The sequence below is a fragment of the Poecilia reticulata genome, linkage group LG6 (assembly GCF_000633615.1).
Source record: "Poecilia reticulata strain Guanapo linkage group LG6, Guppy_female_1.0+MT, whole genome shotgun sequence".
NCBI lineage: Eukaryota > Metazoa > Chordata > Actinopteri > Cyprinodontiformes > Poeciliidae > Poecilia > Poecilia reticulata.
Genome location: NC_024336.1, coordinates 16,953,275 through 16,972,642, shown reverse-complemented (window position 1 = coordinate 16,972,642; position 19,368 = coordinate 16,953,275). Strand labels below are relative to the sequence as shown.

Below are 19,368 nucleotides of genomic sequence, written 5' to 3'. Positions count from 1 at the left end.
CTGTACACTAGATTTAAAACAGTGTTTTTCAACCACTGTTCCGCGGCACACTAGTGTGCCGTGAGTGATCGTCAGGTGTGCCGTGGAAATTATTCAATTTCACTACGGTACCGTATTTTCCGGACTAAAAGCTGCTACTTTTTTCCTTAACTTTGAACCATGCGTATTGTAGCCCGCTGTGGCTTTTCTGCGGATTTTTCTTCAACCACCAGGGGGCTCTCTAGCAGGAAGTGAATCATTAGAAGTCAAAATTGTAAATCAAAGAAGAACGTGCTAATTTTCATTTAGAACAAGCACATGCTAGCAGCAGGCACGACGGAGAAATGTTTTCAAACTCATATCATGCAGCTTTTAAGTTGAGGGTTGGCACTACAGGAGGGAAATAGAGCCGCTGCATTTAAGCTCRGTGTGAACGAAACCATGGTTTGACTTTGGAGACGGAGTGVTGCGTCCAGCAGATTTATTAGGACGMRGCMYTCTGCTGGGTCCTAATGGAAAACCGAGARCAGCTTCCAGTTTTTATTTTATTTTATTTTTTTAATTGAGGGTGCTAGTATGGTGCGCTCTATAGTCCGAAAAATAYCGTAATTAGTTTTAAAAGATTTTTTGAGATTGTCTGCAAATAATGCCATCTTCGAGTATCTGCTGTAGTAGCAGCAGCGGCGTAATCATGTAATGTTCTTACCACTAGATGGCAGTAGGTACATAGCATTTTACATTAAAACAAGAGAATTAGTGATGCACGAATGTTACAGGTAGCGGTGAGAGTACTGAATCTAGAAAGACTGATGACAGTGATGGAAAAGACAGTGAAGCTCAGCAGTAGTTGGAAAGAGCACGAGTCAATTTCCCACAACATATCTGTGTGAAGTGAGCTTCTCTAGTGTGGCTACTATAAAAACTAAAAACAGAGAGAGACTGAGATGTTGAGGAAGAGCTTTGTCTTTCTTCAATTTCTGCCAGGAAATCAGATCTGTTTTCATCCAAACATGCACAGGTTTCACACCAGGTGGGTAAAATATACAGATATTGACATTTTGTACATGCAACTCTTCATATTGTAACAGTGAATATGAAGTTAAATGTTTCCCATATATTATTGCTTCTTTCAGAATAAGAATTATTTTCTGTATTCTGGCTATAAGATGCTTGTGGATTAGTTTGTAAAACACTGACGTTTTCTACAACTTCTTTAAATTTAACACCACAGTGTTGTGGCACTGTTCAGGGGCATTTTTGAAGTGGATATGTTAAGTGCAATTTGAAATAAGAAATGTAAAATGTGATAATACATTTTTGTGTTTATTTGATTCCTATTCGAGAGACTTTGATAAGAATGACTATATATAGGCGGCTACAGAGTATCTTTATTTCCATTTTTAGTTGGTGGTGTGCCTCGGGATTTTTTCAATTAAAACGGTGTACCTTGACTCAAAAATGGTTGAAAAACACTGATTTAAAACATATGCCATCATTATTATTCAGCAGTTTAAGATATGTGACAACAGAAGAAAAAAAAAATATTTATAAAAAAGAACAAGACATACCATGGGGGGAAGGATTAAACGATCTGTTATACAAAATAATTTGCTTAAAAACAACAAAAACCAACGAGGCCTTTTGAAAACTGTTTCTTCAATGTAACAAAAAACCTAAAGCAGAATAAAAATGCAAAATATTCAACTGGGTTAAGATTTTAAAACCATAAATCTTAAGTCTGGAACTTTACCTTCATTAGTACCGACTCGCTGAGCTTCTCGCGGTTGACGATCTTTATGGCAACCTTCTGGCATGTCACACAGTGAATTCCAAGCTTTACCAACCCTGTGAAAGAGTAAAGACAATCAGGTCATTAATGTGAAATTCCAAATAATACGATGTCTATTCTTCGATTTGAGGCAAGAGCATGGCAGCAATGAACAAGCCGGGGGTATAAACTGCGTGTAGAATGTTACTCAGTAAACAAAAGAGTGCTTGGATCTACAAACATACGGATGAAATAGAATTATGAGAAAAATTATTGTTATATTTTTCTAAGACTAATAATGTGTATTGATGAGAAACCTGTAAAATGGCTTGTAAACTCATGTTCAAAATGACCATAATGACTTCTGGAGTGAACACAGTTACTTGAACTGCCCTTCTAAGGTTTATTTGACTCATAAAAGCAATGAGTGAGGGTTTATTGTCTGCTATTGATTTCTGTAATGTACCAAACCAATGGAAAACAATTGTAATTTAAATTGAGTACAAACAGCTTTAAAAAGCAATGGCCATGCACTCATTATTAACTATTACACTAAAATAAAATTGAATAAAGCCRAGAGAAGTGGATTACGATGGCATATTTCTACAAGGTAGCTGAAATAATAACACTTTACTTCAAAAAACAACATAAGAAAAGACATTTGCATGTTTGGTGTTCTACTAGGAATACATTTACAAGTATTCCCCCATATCTCAAACAAATCTTGTGGTTTTCTACTGAACACAAAAGCACTTTTGCTACTCTATTTTACTTAATGTCCCTAGATACTGTTGCTTCAGGTAAACGATCAGTCGCAAACAGTGAAGACAACAGACAGGGGCACTGCAATGAGCACATTTTCACTGGAATAAAGCAGCGTGTGCATTTGATACGGGAGGAGCCATGAGAAAAGCTCCAATTGATTTTCTGCAGGGACCATGCAGTCGCATACACATTTCAAAAAATTCAATCAGATAACTTTTAACAAACTGAAACAAATGCACCCATATAAAACACATGTCAGTTCATGCTTTTAATAGATTATCCTATGGTGCCATGGTGCCTCAGAGAACAGAAGACTATAAAGGTAATAATTTGATATATCTCACAAAGAATTTGAAGAAGGAAAAAAAAACAGAATTAAATTAATTCTGATAATTATTTCTAAAACCCTTAATATTTCTAAACTGCTATACTATACTGTATTTATTTCACTTTATGTCTAACTCTGTTAATTTGAGATTATTTTCTTTAATAGATTTATCTATTCATTTTTAAGTTGAAAGGTAAGCTACAGTTTATTGCAGACAGAGAAATGACTGCGGTGAGCTGGTGCAGTGGTTATTTTTTATTTTATGTCTTTGGATTTAGTAAAAAATGACACTTTGCTACATCTTACCAACCAAAGCTGCAACTACCAAACTCTTAAAATGAAACTCGTCCCCAAATCAACTTTTTTACAGATAAACTTTCCAAATAGATTATCTCTATGTTTTGTGCAAATTTTGGCATTTTTGTGCAATTCTTTTGATTTGCCATTATTTGGTCCTAAAAACCGTGTCCTGGTCTTTCCTGTCAAACGGTTCTTAGGCAGTTCAATTTTCCTCAGGTTGTAACGTTACGGCTTGGTATAACTTCATCACTTTAGGTATAAAAGCACAGCGCTCCCCACCCACTTCTTTGTCCCGCCAGGTGGCGAGTCAGGAGTTGTTGTGAGCGTTGCCGTGGTGACTGGCGAGCACTGATCAATAGCTTTACTTAGCTTTACAAATGTGTGATTTATTTGCAACGTAGATACGCAGTAGAATAGGTCTCCTCCTCTCTGACTATTAGCGAAGGTATACTGTGTGAGACTGGCTGCAGTCGTTCTGAGGAAGCAAAAGAAGCTAATAGCGGCTAATGGCTGCTCACTCAGGACTGACATGCTGCCTGCAGCCGAGCTGCAGAAAGTTTTTGCCATAAAAGTCTCCAACAACACAGAAAAAGAGATGCTAGATTTATCACCAGTTGTTTTGAAAAAAGTCACTAGAGGAGTCTTAAAATTGTTAAATATAGCGACAAAGTGGATAAGTTGACAGTGTTTCTTCCGTCCTGATCACACCCCCACTCATCGCCGCACTCAGCCGTGTCTCTCGACTCCGCTGACTTTGCTGGAATTTTTCAAAATTTGCCAGGGGCAGGGTTATTATTTACACTTTAAGTTTTTTTTTTTTTTTTTGTTGTTGTTTTTTTACAGTTTTATGAACTAACTAGTGAGTCAATTGGCTCTAAGGAGGAAGTGAAACATGGACTGGTGTAAAGTTTTCTGATGCTTCTTATATGTCACAAGCAACGACAATGAATGGGGAGGAAAAAGCAGCAGAGGAAAAACATAAAATTAGGAGGAAATAAAAATAACAGCAAGCAAAAGCAAATGTTAAAGAGATTAAGAGATTGCACATTATTCAAATGGCAGGCCACAGATAATTAAGCAATAATGGAGAGCATTGTGTGGGAGTAAGGCTTCAATCTGGGATGTTGAAGAGCTGCAGGGCAGAATGTGGAGTCACACAGAAGAGTGAAAGCACAAGAGAGAAAATGACAGAAAAAGGAAGGAAACAGGAAAGAAAGGAACATTAAAGATGAAAAAAGACAAGATTTAGGAAGAAGAGAACAACAGACAAAGCTATTAGCTTTGAGATGATAATCATATGTTAATGGACGCTATAGAGAAGCTCATGAGTCATGATAAACACATTAAAAGAGAAAATACATCTGCAAATGCCTGAAAAGTTAACAGAATTGTTTGCCTCACTATCCATCTTTTGACAGAGCCAGGCTTTTCTTGAGCTGAGGGCACATTAGGAAGACAAAAACGTGCACAGGGAACACAGCACATTATGATTTTACAATCACTCTGTGAGCTGCAAGGAAGTTTGGAGCACAATAAAATGAGATCTAAGGTTGTTTTGAGACAGAAAATGCATAAACACTGTACCTTAAAAATTAAGTGGCTACAATAAAATAGCATAAGAACGTTCAAAATAGGAGATTGCATGACATTTCTGGGTCTTTATAAAAAGAATAATTGATGGAAGTTTTCGCGTGAGATGGGGAGGTGGGATTGAGAGCTAATCTCACTGGAATACTGCAGCTGTGGATGACAAATTGGTAAGCAGAGATGGCAGTGGCTGATACAAAGAGTAACTCGGCAACACTCAGGTTTCATCTGGATCTTTTTGGAGTCAACAAGTAAAATGTCTGAACTTGTGGATTTAAATGTAAAACTTTGGCTGACGCATAAGGGATCAAAATCTTATCAAAGGATTCTAGTTGTCTTTAATCTTATTGTCCATATGCGCGCGAGAAGTGTTTTAAAGCTTAAATAAGTTTTTTTTTTTTGTCTGTTTGTTTTTTTTTTTTTTCCAGTCTCCATTTTAGAAATTAATAGATGCAGGTAATTGCCATTTTAGCTCAGTATCAAATCAAAATAGCAACTACAGAATATTTTACTCCTAAATTACTTTACAGTATATTTTTAGGGCCATTGTACTTCTATGAAACGTTATAAAATCAATCTCTTTTATTACTGTTTAAAATTATTATGAGAATTATCCAATCTCTACTGTATGGTTTGGAGCTCTACTGGTTGTCCGCCTAGCTAAAACTATTAAATTTTTTATTTCTTTATTTTTTTGCTGACCTGTATTATGTGCACAATGCCCAATATCAGTTGTATAATGTATCAAACCTGCTCACTGAGAAAAACCGTCAGTGAAGCAGCTTAGATATAATGCTACAATTTCACTTCAACCACTGAAACACAGGGTTCTGCATATTCCAAGTATGGTAATAACATCTGATTAAGATCAAGGAGTTATAAAACATGAATAAATTTAGCCAAAATGGGAAATGTCAAAATTAAAACAAGTCCAGGACTAACGATAGGTAAATAATGAACTATTGCATATTGGAGAAGCACCAAGTGTATGGAAAACAGCAGGCTGTACTATGAAGTTTATGGCGTGTGCCAGTGTATATTGATGTATTTCACTCTTGGCCCCCTCCAAAATCAATAACACCGAAAGGTTACCACTGACTTACCACCAGCTGTTGTCCCAGCTCTGCAATGTTTTATCTCCCTGTGATTAATGATCTAATGTGAAGGAATCCTGGTGGAAGAGACAGGGAGAACATTGCTATATGGCTCATAGCATCAAAGTTGTAAAAGTGGTGCTTCATTGCTGCAAAGTCCTGATTTCAATCACGCCTCTGCAGCTTTTGACATGTTAGGGACGACTGAAGAGGTTTTTTCAAACGCTGAGCTCAGCACATTCAAAGACTAAAGAACTTCCAAGCTTAAAATTTATTACAATAATAAAGTCATTTTTATTTACGTTTCTCATAAGTTACACAGCGAAATTGGTACTAAAACATGCATAAAGTTCCAACATTGTACTGAAGAAGTCAAAGTAAAGCACATTATTCCAGTGGATCTCTTCCTCTACACCACAGTGCCATGTGCCACCACTGATTTTTTTAATGGGCTTCTCGGCCCACTTTGCTGTGTCTTTACAAGTTATTTTGATTCATGGAAGAGCATCACTGCTGAACATGCTGTCCTGAAAAATATCACAACAGAGTCCTACAGTTTATTTGTGGCAGCAGCTTCTACTCATAACTTCTTGAACAATAAAACTATCTAATTGACTTAACTGAGCATAACTTCCCTGATTTTTGGATGTGTATGGATATTTTATAGGAAGGGTTAGGGTGCAATAGGTCAACAGTACAAATAATCTCCGTAAAACAACCCCATCCTATTATTTTACATCATAGTATTTTTGAGAAATACTTAACATATGGTCAAATGCTAAAATTTGTTTTCCTAACTGATTGCCTACTCGTATGCGCTACTAATATGCCTTCATTGTTGTGTTTTCATTTGGCTACTTCTTAAAGCTGCAGTAGTGAACTGAAAGGTTTAACAAGCACAGCCTATAGGTCCTTCGCTTTTTGTTCTGTGCTACACTAAAGTCCTCCCTCCATAACTCCTCCACCCCAGCAGTTTGTACTGAACTCAATTTGTTAGTTTTCCTGTAACGTTAGGTTATCTCTCCGCCATTAACAGATGCAGCACAATGGCAACCTTGCGCCTGAACGACGGTGTGTTCTGTGGAGAAGCAGGATATAAGCAGCATGACTGACAGTGCTAAGACCTTCCTCCTGACTGATTAGATGTTTCACTGCGTTTGAAGGATCACTGCGTTTTGAAGGATCCTTATTAGATGTGCGGCGATCAATCGGCCACCGTTCATAATCGGCCGATTTCCGTGAAAAAGTGTATGATCGGTGATCGCCGATCACAGTCTCTTGTTGCCGATCACACAAACCGATCACCTTCATCTCATTTCGCAGCCTGTCTAGCTGGTCTCCTCTTTCCTTCACACTGCGCAAGCGCGCAACAACAAATCCTAAGCAATGTGGAACTATAACGAACTGAGTGAATGGGGAAGTTTGCGTGTTGCGGCGGAAAATTGAAGCACGTGGGTTTAAGCACGTCAAAATGCATCAACACGACGAATCTAATATGGCATAAAAACAATGCCATACTTGACAGAGTTTGGCTATATTGAGGCTCACTGCAGTAAAAAAGACATATCGAGCAATCAGACAGCAGGTAAAGCAGCGCACAGCTACAAACACTCACCCGGATTAGCATGACGGTCAGAAAGCTAAACAAATAACGTGCAAAATTATTTAAGTCTTTGAGCTGCGATGTAAGATGCTGGTTCTGCTCTCGCTGTTGAACCGCTGCTACGTGATACAGGTAGTAATATTTCACAGATGAAGCGCCGCTTCTGCTCCACCTGGTAGTGACTCTCACACCGAACCTCTGCTTAAAGCTGCAGCATCTAACTTAAAAAAAAAATACATTTTACATATTAAAACTTTCGCTGTCCTAACATGAGACAGATAATCTCTGAAAAAATAATCGACCTCCTCTGCCTCCTCCCTTTTCTGCATAATTACTCCGCTCAGTCAGAAACAGCCAATCAGAACTAGCAGTAATCAGCTAGCCGCCATGCTATCAGAAAGGTTTCATTCAGTAACTCAGGATTGTTTATTGTAATGGATCCTGTATTTGCCTTTGAACGTTAAGTTTTATACTTGAATTTTTTGGCAATGTTGAGAGGTTTTATTTTGACTTTTTGCATTATTTAGCCTCTTCAGAGCCTTCATATGTTTTCAGTCTGTCAAAGATAGCATTACCAATAGCAGTACAATTTGCACAATGCCTGCTTTTTTCTTGGAAAAAGTTATTAAAAACAAAATTTTGTCTAAATTAAGGTGAATTCATGGTTCCTTTTTCCACATAATGTAACCGGTAGTGCTTTTGATTAAAAAAATAATAATTATGTGATCTGTATCGGTGATCGGCCCTGATGGGTGATCGGAATCGGCATCGGCAGGAAAAAACCTGATCAGCACATCTCTACTCCTTACTAGATTCATTTCTATATGGAAACCAAACCAACATCAGGAGAGCAAAAAAAGATCAGAAAGAAATGCTCTCACTTTCACACCTCTCCAACTTTCAAAGGTGCTAAACCACTGCTGGCAGATGGTAATAGTTTATGCTGGCTTAGCTTTCTCTCCCTGAGGCGGTGGCTCTGAGAAGCTCATTGCCCTTAGGCGCAGATCTGTGATCTGCTTTCCATTTCTGCTCTCTAACCCTGAATGCTCTACGTCAGGACTATCACTCTGCACTGGAATCAGCATTCAACAGGAAATCCAGCAGGTGCTAGGGCTTATTCCTGCTGCTYTCTCCAACCATATGAAAAGCCCATGGAGCAGGATGTGGGAATCCCCTGCAGCACGGCAAGAGGAGGGATCCTATCCCATCAGGAATCCCGACTGTGTGACATGTCTCATTTATGTACAGATGTAACCAATAAATGAAAATATAACTGAAAATATTTTCTTTCAATAGTTTAACCAAATCATTTAAACTTTTTATTTAACCATTTATTTTGTTCAATTTTATTTTGATAATTATGAAAACCCACAATTCAGTTTCCCAAAAAAATGTGTCCCATAGCATTGTGCTATGAAATGTTCTTTCTCATGGCACATTCAAAGATAAGACAAAGTATAAAAATTAAAACATGATTAACAATACAAAGCGCAAAAACTAAACGAGACAGATAATTAAAGACAAAATACTTAACAAGACTTGAGCAAAAGTACATGTGAAAATGAGCTACTTTATAAATGAGTCAAGACTCTCAAAACCTCATGAAAACAAAAGAACCGATTTCATCGTGGAGCTGCAAGAAAGGAAAGGGTGATCCCCTCTAATATAATCACGTGTAAGACTGCTGACTTCACAGTTGTCCAGCAAACATCCACTGATGCTAGCTGTTCACAGAGTTGTATTTAAGCATACAGTAGAGTTGAATAAAAGAAAGGATACCCACAGCCTGGAGAGGATTGTAAAGCAAAGTCCATTCAAGAGTTTGTGTTAAATTTACACAGTGTTGACTACAGCTTGACTCAGTGCTTCAAGGGTCTCCACACATGCACATATCCAGAATATGGGCTACATCTGATACATTAAACTACTCTTGAAGGGGAGTTTTCCCAGTCATTGATAGTTTGAGAAGCCATGCGATTGTTACAGGTCCCGAGTGTCAGGCTCGCTATAACAGTGATGAGCACAAACTGAAGGATTCTATTATGCCTTTAGCATCCAGATAGCGTTTTTTCTTTATTTGTTAAAGAAATTATTTGTTTACAGTGTACCGCATTAGTGTTTATAAAACTGGTTTACTTTTCCCACAAGTAATAATTAACTTCACACATTACCTTTTTCACATTTCCATCCTTCACTTAGATGAAGACAACCAAGGCATAGTGTGTCAAACAGGATAAATTCACCGTTTTAGARCTCTACTGCTTTTAGCTGCATATGAACTGGCATAAGAATCAMAATGTACACTGATTTTAACTGAATACCAATCAAAAATTAGAATTACAAGACTTACAAATCAAATACAGAATTTAACTTAGCATTGTTTCAACTTTAACCTCGCGGTGTACGCTCTTTGCACGTACACCGCTGACGTCACATCTGCATGAGCAAAATGCGGCTTTCTTGCTTCTGCTTTGAGTTACCATGACAACTAGAAAAGACAAACTCGTATTTCAGAAGCAAATAAAGCAATACCATGAACATTGTTGTTTTCCTAAATATAATGGGTTTTTAAGTTTTCATGGATTTCCAAACGATCCTGAACTAAGAAGATGGTGGCTTGTAAATATTTGTTGCTAAAAGTTAAAGCTAACGCCGCACAGCAAAGTTTGCAGCCTTCACTTCACTCCGTATTAGCTTCTTCAGCCTTAAACTACCGGGGGAAGACGGGTGGTAAATAAAGGAGCTGCCCCTGTGTTATTTCCATGGAATCACTTCCGTAGTCAGCCTGAAAGATCGAGTGTATGGGAACAAGTCAGCAGACTAAAGTCAGATCACTGTGCAACTGATCTGCCTGTACACACTGCTGTAAACACCATCCTGTTTGAGCTCTTCACAAGATGCATGCAAAAGCAATAAAACTAAATAACACAGAGACCTTAAGAAACATGGCCATATTTTTCTAAAAGCAACAACTTTGAACCTTAACAGTTAGCTGAACTCGAACTCTGACACAAGTGCTGCCCTACTTTTAAGATATGGGGCTTGTTGTGTTTGTTCATGCTTTTGTATCATCATTTTAATAAGTACAAGAAATTAGTGCAGAGTCATGTAGGATAGAACAATGAGGACTCACTACTCAGCAGATTCAACCCCACAAACTGCTTTTTTCATCTCATTTCCCAGAATACAGTTTCCTCCTTTCCTCCACACTTAACATTTTCAGTCAGTCATGACGTTAGTCTTCCCAGATTGAATTCCCCAGTAACTGCTGTGAGCCAAAGCAACAGCAACAACGTCAGCAAAGCAAGCATCTTCAAAAGCAGGAAGAACAGTTTAGCCCTGGAGTGCTGAAGCGAGAAGGGATGCACACTGACGCATGCATAAAGAAACAGTTTATTTAGGTTGTGTAAAATAATATATTTCCACCACAGCTCCTTCACAAGTCATTTCCCTGATCAAAACACAGGAATGTAAACCTTCAGCAGTTTATATATTTCAAATATATATATTACAAGTTGCACAGTGTCATTAAAATTGTTGTTGGCTCCAGCTGAAGTCACCACCATGTGAATCTCACCCAAACTCTTGGTAAATAGGTTAATAACTTACAGATTCTTCTGATTTTGCCTTTTTGTCACACTTCAAATCAACAAATTTTGATAACATTTAAAGATAGCTATAGTTTATAGAAAAAGCAGATTTCAGATAATGATTCCATTGTGGTTAAAAAAAAGTAGTAAGTCAGAGAAAATATCAACTTGCTCCCATGGAACAAAGTAACTTTTCTCCCTGCTATGAATACTGAATCAAATATTCAAAGCCAAAGTCTAAGCAGTCCTAATTCCAGTCAGAAACACGAGGCTACTCTTATAAAACATGCCTGCAGCACACAAAAAAAAAAGAAGAAAAGAAAACACAGGGTAAAAACTGGGCGGAGCTAAATATGCGGCCAGCGTAGCATTAGTCACCTTTGGAACCTAATTGGGCACCCAAGGTGATTAAAAGGTCAAGCCACCCAGCGTTGTGAGATTAAACCAAAATACAAAGGCAGACATGATTTATGGTTGCCCTTTCTCTCCGTGCACAACACGACCTGTACACTCATGCGGACTGTACTGGGAAGCCTAGCCTGGGCTAGGCTATTAGCCCAGTCACAAGCATCCCCATTCCTTTAACATAGACAAAATATTACATCATGTCCATGTTCTGGTGCTTTGAGTAGAACTGAATCATATAATTTAACCACGTTAAATTATTTGGTGAAAAGCTGGTTAAATGCTTTTTTAACCAAGTTCTCACATGGATGATGAACAGCTTACTTCACCATAAATTGCATTCAAGTATGAGATCCGTTAATTAAAAATAATCTTACTTACATAGAAGTAAAAAGCCTGATGCGGTAAAATCACTCATATTACCCAATTAACTGAGTGCTCCATTACACATTTGTGTAGTAGGTCCTTAAGTAAACATATACATTGAAGTCTTAGTTATTGTCTCTTGAAATAATGAAATGAAACTGCAACTAAATCACACAATATATCAAAATAGAGATAAAACAAGATTTCTGCATCTAAACATATTCATGCTTCTGCCTCCACATTGGCACCAATTCTCATCCACCTGCTGCTTCTTTGTAGACAGAAACATAAGGAATTATCAATGTTCGAGTCTGCAAGCATCTCAGCTTTCAAATATTTTACCTATGTCATGGGTTAATGTACATACAAAGATGTGGAATTTATTCACAGAGCACATGACAGTGATGCACAGATTGTAGCATTAACTAACAAAAGTGAAAAGTGATTTGAAGTAATGAAGTTCTGGTTTCAAGGCAGTTATTCATTTGTCATACTCTGGAGCACATATTGAAGCAATTCTGAGCGTCACCCGAAGGTGACAAGTTCTAAATGATGCACTTAGTTGTAAAAAAAAAAAAGAAAGAAAACTTCTACTTTCTGCATGATCCTCATCAGAATGTAAATATGTGCAAGGATATATTCTCAAAATCTCTGCATGCTGGAAGTCAGAAGCTTCAAAGACTCACTTCCCTCAACAAGGCAAACAAGTCGCATTGCCACAGGTAACTAAGCATTGACTGCACAGCAGAAAATGGCACTGAATGTTTTGAGTGATTTACTTCTCTCTGCAAGAAAGTTATTGAGGTGCAACATGCCTTCATCCCTCCTTCCAATTTGGACTTGAGGTTTTTTTATGTAGAGATTTTATTGTTCAGGAGAAATTGTTGTCGCTACATTGAACAGAGATGGCAAAAGGTCTTCTCAGCTAAATCTCTCCGAGGACATGTCATCACCAATTCTTAATACTCATGTTTGCAATCTGGCCTGATGTGACTTGAGGTCAGCCAACAGATTCGAGCGGGACAGACGCTGTCAGGCGAATGTTCCGCCTGAATCCCAAACAGGAACATCAGAACGAGGACTCTGCGGAGGAGATGAGAGGAGCGAAGCGAAGGAAAGAACAAAAAAAGGGCTTCAACAGTGAGGCTGGTGACAGGGAGATGGAGACACACTCATAAGGACAGATACACAGAGAGAGGCTGAGAGAGCCTAGTCAAAACACACAGAGAGAAAATGGGGCCTAGAAGGGTGGGGCACAGAGACTCAGATCTATTTTTAATGTCTCTGGCTGTGGATCAGCAAAAGGAATGTATAATTACAGACACATGAATAATGCAAGTAGGATTCTTTTAATTAGCCACACCAGGCCCCAATGCAGCAGCTGAAGATGGGACAAACATGTGCGCAAACACATGAACTGAATGTACAGCACAAAACTGGGAACACATACTTGAACTTGCCAGAATGTGACGAGTTAACCACAATTATTATTATTATTATTATTATTATTATTATTATTATATAAAACAATGCATTACAAGTTTGTATGACAATGGCACTTTCTGATGGCACATGTTTGCTAAACATGAAGCGACACATTCCTCCTGGGAGACAGAAGTCAAATGAAATGCCTTGGCGGGAACTTTGACAGGCTTTGCTTTAAAAGGAGCACCAGACACTCCTCAAAGAGCTGCATGCTGCCTGCCTGTCATGTGTTAGGTAACCCACAGCATCAGCATATAAATTATTAAACACCTGACTGGGTAATATTGTAAACCCACGCTCTACCCACAGAAAGCAATGCATAAATAGCACATAATGTGCAGATAAATGTGCACTTTCGGGTGTTTTTATTTTACACACTGACACAAGCAAACAGAACACACAAATGCTGTGGAAGCGGACCAACTCTGTGGGCCAGGAAAAAAAAAGGAAAAAAAAAAGAGAGAAGCAATTAATCAAGCCTTCCTCATCTATGATTTGACTAGATTTATTTCATTAATTAACAGCTTTTGGTTGTCTGTGCACCATCTTCATTATAAGCCCCAGATCAAGCCGGAAAAGACTTCAGTGAGACGAGTTTTAATCAGCCTGCCTTGATAACTCATCAGAAAGAAGATTGAAATGGATGGTCAAAGTCCAACCAGGAAATACACAAGTAAATTTATTTGCCCACTTCAAGAGAAATCAGGAAGCTGGATCCAAGTTGGAACAGCGGATCAAGACAATGGCAGGATGTTATTTGGCTCTTATCAAGGAACTCAAATTTTCTCTTCTTCAGCGCCTTAATTTGCAAACTAATCCATGGCTGGCAGAGCTAGGCTTGAGTATGGAAGAGGATGTTGGCTGTAATTCAACGTGTCACTGCATCTTCATTTGTTGATTGAAGTTTAATTGCCAGAGAGGGAGCAGTCTACCCGCTTTGGGGGCAGAGGAGGAGGTTTGGGCACACACACAGACATATGGCAATTTTCCACAGTGGAGAGTGAGCAGATCAAACAAAAACTCAATTCCTTCCAGTATAGAATGGTGCTAAATTGACCTTCATTCAATGTGTAGGGAAGACACTGGGTATAACAGTAGAAAAAAAACTTTCCAAGGAGAACGAAAACCACACAAACCGGTTAGCAAATGGTTTCTTGTATCAATGTAGGGAAAGCAATATTACTGTAGTGGGTTTGTCGGGGCAGTGACCTGCTGTGCACACATTTTAGCAGTCTACAACTCAACAGGTTAAAGAATACTTGCAAGCAATCTATCTGTTCTCTTCATTCTCTTTTAAAAGGTCTTTGTTGTGTAGTTGAAGTCCTCCACAAGCATAGAACTTAAAGATTCAGTATAAAAGTTCAAGCTAATATTGTTGTGCAGTTTACCTCAAAGCTGCTTACTCAAATTGCATAGAGTGGGTTAAAGACTCATTGCTGTAAATGTCAAGTTAGTAGACCGTATTGAGATCTGATAACAATCTTTGATAAAGGATTTGAAAAGGCATTTCTCTAGTTTGTTCAACACATAAAAAGCAGCTAATGATTCTGAATCACTTAATATTCATACCTACTGACCACGTTAATGTGTACACCTGTTTAATTGCCAATTAATGTAAATAGCAACTCAGGCAGTTACATAATAGCAACACAATACATTTGGGTATCTAGATGTAATAAAGAAGAGTAAGGAGTCACAATCCTGCCAAAAACCAGACGAGCTTATTAAGCATTCACAGCAGCTCAAATAAGCACCCGGTTTTGATGGCAGCCACATTCCCATTTACTTGTGAGCACACAGAGCGGTCAAACATGTCCTGCCCACAGCATTTGAATTACACCCACCCTCTTTAGTGAGCGTTTGTCAGCTGGGGTTGGTAAGTCTTCTGATTGGCTGGATTTTCAGCTAAAAAACAAATGACAGCCAGCAAGGCCTAATAGGAGAAGAATGTAATTTGAATTCAAAGCGTAAAAGGAGAATAAGGAGAAGAAAAGAAGTTTTTTTATCATCTCCCCTACGTTTTGTTACCTTCTCATTTGTGTTTATCCTTTTCCACCTTCTTCTCCTCTTCTTTTATTAAACCAAATTCCATTATGGCCATCACCAGTTTTGAGCTGAAAACCCAGCCAATAAGATCAATCACTGGATTTACCACCCTTAACAGAGAAATACACCCACCAGATACAGAGATTTTTCTGGTGAGAGCGTTAAAAACTGCTGCTGCTACTACTGCAGCAGGCACTAGGCTGCTTTTATGGGTCCACGAAAAAAACGGAAATGCGATCAGAGCCATGCTCTCTCAGTTAATATATGCTCTGTTGTGATTACTTAATAAGCTCCTTGAGTTTTTGGCAGAAATGTGATGCCATAGGCGACTTGCTGAAGTTCAAACAGAGCATCAAAGTGGGGAGAAGGGATTTCAGTGATTTCGAATTTAGTATTGTTGTTGATGCCAGAGGGGTTGGTCCAAGTATTTCAGAAAGGGCTGATCTACAGAGATTATTATGTGCAACTAGCCCTTGGGTTTACAGAGAATTGTCTGAAGGGCAGGGAAAAAAATCTAGTTAGCAGCAATAGTGTGGATGAAAATGCCTCGATGTCAGAGGCCAGAAGACAAATCGGTTTCAAATTTAAAAAAAAAACAGTCGTTCAGATTACCACTCGACAAAACCAATATATTCAGAATACTATCTCTAACCAGATGAGCTACAGATGTAGAAGACCGCACAGGATGACACTTGTGTCTAACCAAAACCGGTAATTGAGGTTGCAGTTTGCTCACCAGATTCTGATGATCAAAGATCAGGAAGGTGTGACTTAGTTTGACGAAAAATCAATCCAGACTTTGATGCTATTCATACTGCTTGTTGATAATTGGTACCATTGTTTTTTGTTTTGTTTTTGTTTTTGTTTTATTCTAGCAAGAATAGACAAAAAACTAACTGGAACCACCAAGGAGGATTTCCAGCAGCAGTCCTTGTTGTGCATAAGAGTCTGGTAGATCAGGCCAATGCAGGTCCCAGGAGGAGGGATATATGACAACGGAAAAAGTGGAGAGTGTGCACTGTGTAGACGAGCTGAATATACAACGAAGTGTGGATGGTGGGGGAGTAAAGCACTGGTAATCACCCCGGCAGCCGCCGGTGATGTTGTTGACACCACTGTCAGGGTGGAGGATAAATTGAGCCACTCTTCTGGCTAAATCAATGCCTCAGCAGCAACTAGCTCATTGTTCAGAGCAACGTCTGCATCTCAGCTGTATGTCAAGGGAAAATATATTCTCTTCCAAAGGCAGAATCCCTCTGTCCATTTTAACCTTTCCAACTTTAAGGTGATGTTTAACTTGGTCCACTTAGCCCTTACTGTGGGACCAGTCAACTGGTTATTTTCCTTTCCTTCCTGTAATTTTTTTATTCCTCCAATTTGAGACTTTTTTTTTTAACCAAGACCTCTTAATGCAAAATGAACCATGATAAAGAATGACATCATGCATTTCTAACACAAGTTTGTGTGTAAATAACAGGCATGATGCAAGAAAATATCAACCACTAAAATAATTCTTGGTGAAGCAGCCAAAGCAGGAAATTGACCTGGTTGGAAAAAAACCCCACAGCATATGTAATTGTCCATGATTCTGCATAGTTTTATGCACACTTGAGCATGCATGGACAATGGTACACACATGTGTAGTGGAGTGTAACATCTCACTGCTGACTAAAAATGAAAGCAATTCTGGCCACACTCCAATGCCAAGATTGCCTACTTTCTCAGAGACTGGGTTTACGTCACAGGAGCTTGGAACATTGCCTTGTATAAAAAGTGTAGCTGCACAGAGAAAGGACACACACACACACACACACACGCACACACGCCGAGAATGGCCAAATGAAAGCAAACGCAGCAGAATATCAGAGCCATTCACAGAGGGTCCATTTCACCTGGCCTTTCACTGAACAAAAAACAGTGATCTGAGAGTGAGATGTCTTCACAAAGCCGAGGGGAAAACTCTGCCAACATGGCAAGTGAAACAAGATAAAACTGGAAGAGGAAAAAAGGAGGAAACTGGGCAAGTATGTTGGCGGAGCACGAAAAGTAAATTGAAAACACAGAATTGAAGGCAGAAAAGGGAAGAACATTTTAGTAGACATCACAGTATCGGGTCTATGCATTTCCAACGCAACTGCAGACACATTAGTCTGACACCTTCAGGGAGGTTTTACTCTGAAGGCAGCCTGAGCCGCATAAAGGGCCGTCTGAGATAAAACATGTAGAGACCCAGAGGTATGTGCAAACGCACAAATGCAACACAAGACATTAACATCCCTTTCATAGATGATCACATTATCTTCTCCCCTTAAAACAGTTTCAAAGACACCAATAGAAAAAATAATTTAATCTCTAAACCTTCCTGATCTTTTTAAATTTGATGAGTTAAATGAAGGGGTTAATTTTATTATATTAACCACAAAGACAGGTGAGTTTCAGTAGTTTGGATGAATTAATCTCCTAAACCAGTGATAAAATTCAACAGATTATAATGATCATTACTTTGCATTCAGATGAATGCTGCGTTGATACTTGTAATTTTATGGAATTAGATAAGATCAATTAATACATCTGTATTGTAATATTTGTTTTAAAAAAAAAGAAAGAAATCCATTTACATGGAGACCAGAAAGGTCTAGTATTCTGAGTTAAATATTGCATAAATAGTAAAATAGATATACCCATACACACACCATTTGAATGATATTTTCTGGACAGTTGATCCTAAAACGTTATGATTTGGTGAAATAACAGGTGAAATAAACCAAAATAAATTTTCCAAGAAAATAAAGCCATACCAATGGTCATGAACAAAAATGGGTATTTAATGGTTTGAGAAAGTTTTGCCTCTGCAGGAACTGGGCAGTTCACCATAAGAGAATGCTCCATAAATTCTACAGTCTATTAGAGGCTGAGTAGAGGGAAATGTGACAACTTCTGCAAAAAAAACATCAAAGCTGAACGTGACCCTTCAAGATGACAACAGAGCACAAGTAAACCATCAAGAACCCGTAGAGCTTTATGTAGAAAATCCTGGGCAGAGACAATGCAGCGATCTTGACCTCTTTGGGATGGTGTGAGGGGAATGGAAATGGGCTGGACATACAAGTAACCCATCAGACACCCCACAGACGAAAGTGAGAAGTATGCAAAACTTTCCTCATACAAGTTGCAGAGACCAGTCAATGGTCAAGAGACACTATTTCAGCAAAAGAGAATCATCTTAGCTATTAACGTGTCAGCCAGAAAATAATTTCTTTCATTTAATGTGTAAAACCAAAATTTGTTTTGTCCAAATTCATCTCAGAATAAACGTTTGATGAYAGAATACACAAAATAAAAATGGCAATTCTGAAGTAACTACAACATTAAAACATTGAAGTCGACATTGTTTTCATCATTAGCCGCTTGCCGCTTTCAAAATGTCAGCAGCCATCACTTAACACCTGAATGCAGCCCCTGTTAGACAATAGCAGCTGTGAACTTTTGGAGACCTCTGGTGCTGCTCATCTCAAAGACTATCAGTGGGTAAAATACTGCAGTCATTAAAATGATAATGATACAGTTGGTGAGACTGAAGACATATTGATCAGGCCCAACACCTCTCACATCCCTGCTGCCTCACACCGATACACGGCCATCTAATGAGGAGGACTCTATAGCTGTATTTGCCTGCCTCTGCTTTATACATACAGCATGATCTGTGTCTGTGTCTGAAGTCGATACGAGAGTTCTTTACTGCTGCACAAAGGGATGCAATTATCACTTACTTCAAGCGCGGGCAATTTGTGATCAAATTGCAGACAAAGCCAACATTGTACATTCAGTTGAGAAGAGCAGAAAATAACACATTTGTACTGAAGATGTTGATGCTTATATATATATATATATATATATATATATATATATATATATAACGCGAACGCTCATGAAGCTGTCACGGCAGCACTGAACACATGGGATGCAGTCGTGAGATACATAAGTACATGCTGTACAACACTGGACAGAAATGACAATCCTCTCATAGTTTCTATGACATATTGTTGTGACAC

At 38.5% G+C, this 19,368-nt stretch overlaps 1 protein-coding gene across 4 annotated transcripts in view; it reads right to left on the bottom strand.

Moving 5' to 3' along the window:
* brsk2a (BR serine/threonine kinase 2a) overlaps positions 1 to 19,368 on the bottom strand; it is a 182,919-nt gene that overhangs the window by 77,416 nt on the left and 86,135 nt on the right. For all 4 annotated transcript variants that reach the window (XM_008411537.2, XM_017305357.1, XM_017305358.1 and 1 more), the window contains exon 2: positions 1,730 to 1,824. In XM_008411537.2, the coding sequence (XP_008409759.2) occupies positions 1,730 to 1,824 (95 nt within the window). The remainder of the gene's footprint in view (positions 1 to 1,729; positions 1,825 to 19,368) is intronic.